This window comes from Myotis davidii, unplaced genomic scaffold, assembly GCF_000327345.1.
Source record: "Myotis davidii unplaced genomic scaffold, ASM32734v1 scaffold1286, whole genome shotgun sequence".
In the NCBI taxonomy this organism is placed as follows: domain Eukaryota; kingdom Metazoa; phylum Chordata; class Mammalia; order Chiroptera; family Vespertilionidae; genus Myotis; species Myotis davidii.
Window position 1 is genome coordinate 6,695 of NW_006296619.1, and position 1,042 is coordinate 7,736.

The 1,042-nt window shown below is 49.3% G+C and overlaps 2 protein-coding genes across 2 annotated transcripts in view; both read right to left on the minus strand.

Annotated features, from left to right (window-relative positions):
• LOC102771279 (proteoglycan 3) overlaps positions 1–1,042 on the minus strand; it is a 24,004-nt gene that overhangs the window by 1,649 nt on the left and 21,313 nt on the right. The gene's annotated exons all lie outside the window — the stretch shown is intronic.
• Positions 658–1,042, minus strand: part of LOC102770705 (proteoglycan 3-like) — a 14,889-nt gene continuing 14,504 nt past the window's right edge. Inside the window, exon 3 of the mRNA XM_006772105.2 lies at positions 658–1,013. Coding sequence (XP_006772168.1) covers positions 658–1,013 — 356 coding nt within the window. The remainder of the gene's footprint in view (positions 1,014–1,042) is intronic.

Sequence of the window (1,042 nt, forward strand, 5' to 3'; positions counted from 1 at the left end):
CCTGCATTTGTTATGCAGAAAAAAGAGGTGGAGGAGAAAATTCCCTGGGTTTTCTCCCCCCTCATGTTCCTGAGTCTCCAGGAGAGAGTTCTCCATCCCTGGTCAGGTCAGAAATATGGGATCTACTTGCTCCTTCAATTCCATCTCTTGCTCCTTCATCTGTCACCGGGAACTTCTTGCAGGAAATAATAATAATACTGAGAATAATCTTAGCCAACGTTTACTTGGAGTTTATAATGACTCAAGGACTGATCCAAATGCTTTCCATGTATTACCTCATTTAAACCTCACCACAACCTAAGAGGCTGGTACTATATATCTCCATTGTACAAGTGAAGACCCTGGAGCTCTGAAAGATGAAGGGAATTGCCCAGGTAACATGACAATCACCGGTGGAGCCAGGGTTTAACACAGGTATATCTAATACCAAAGCCTTTTGTCCCAAGCAGTGATTCTCAAAGTACTGCCTCCAGACCAACAATATCATCATCACCTGGCACTTGGTCCTAAATGCACACTCTTGGGCCCCACCCCAGACTTGCTAACCTTGAAATCGATGCTTCAATAAGACCTCTAGGAGAGTCTGCTGCTCACTAGCCTTTGACAACGTCCAGTGTAAATGAATAGGGAGCAGGAAGTGGAACCCACTCTCTGCTCCTAACCCTGATCCTCCTTCCACAGTAGCCCCATGCCACTTACCCGAGCGTCTGCAAATGTTTTGGGAGTCTTCACCAACCGGTAGCGTCCATTCCTGTACCCAGCACTGACCAGAATTGTCACTGTGTCCTCTTCCCTGGGGCACTGAAAGTTCTCATCCAGGGCACCTGGGTCCGACTCCATGGCCTTCTCATCCTCAGAGGAATCTTGGCAGCTGGAGGCCTCCACCTGCTCTCCTTGGGACTGAATGGCCTCCTCAGTGAGGACCAACTCTCCCTCCTGCTCCCCTGAGCCTACCAGATCCTGGCTCAGGTCTGCCTGTGACTCTTGGCTGTTCAGATAGTGGGCATCATTCCCTGGAAGAAGAGGTAGCCTGCCATCAGGT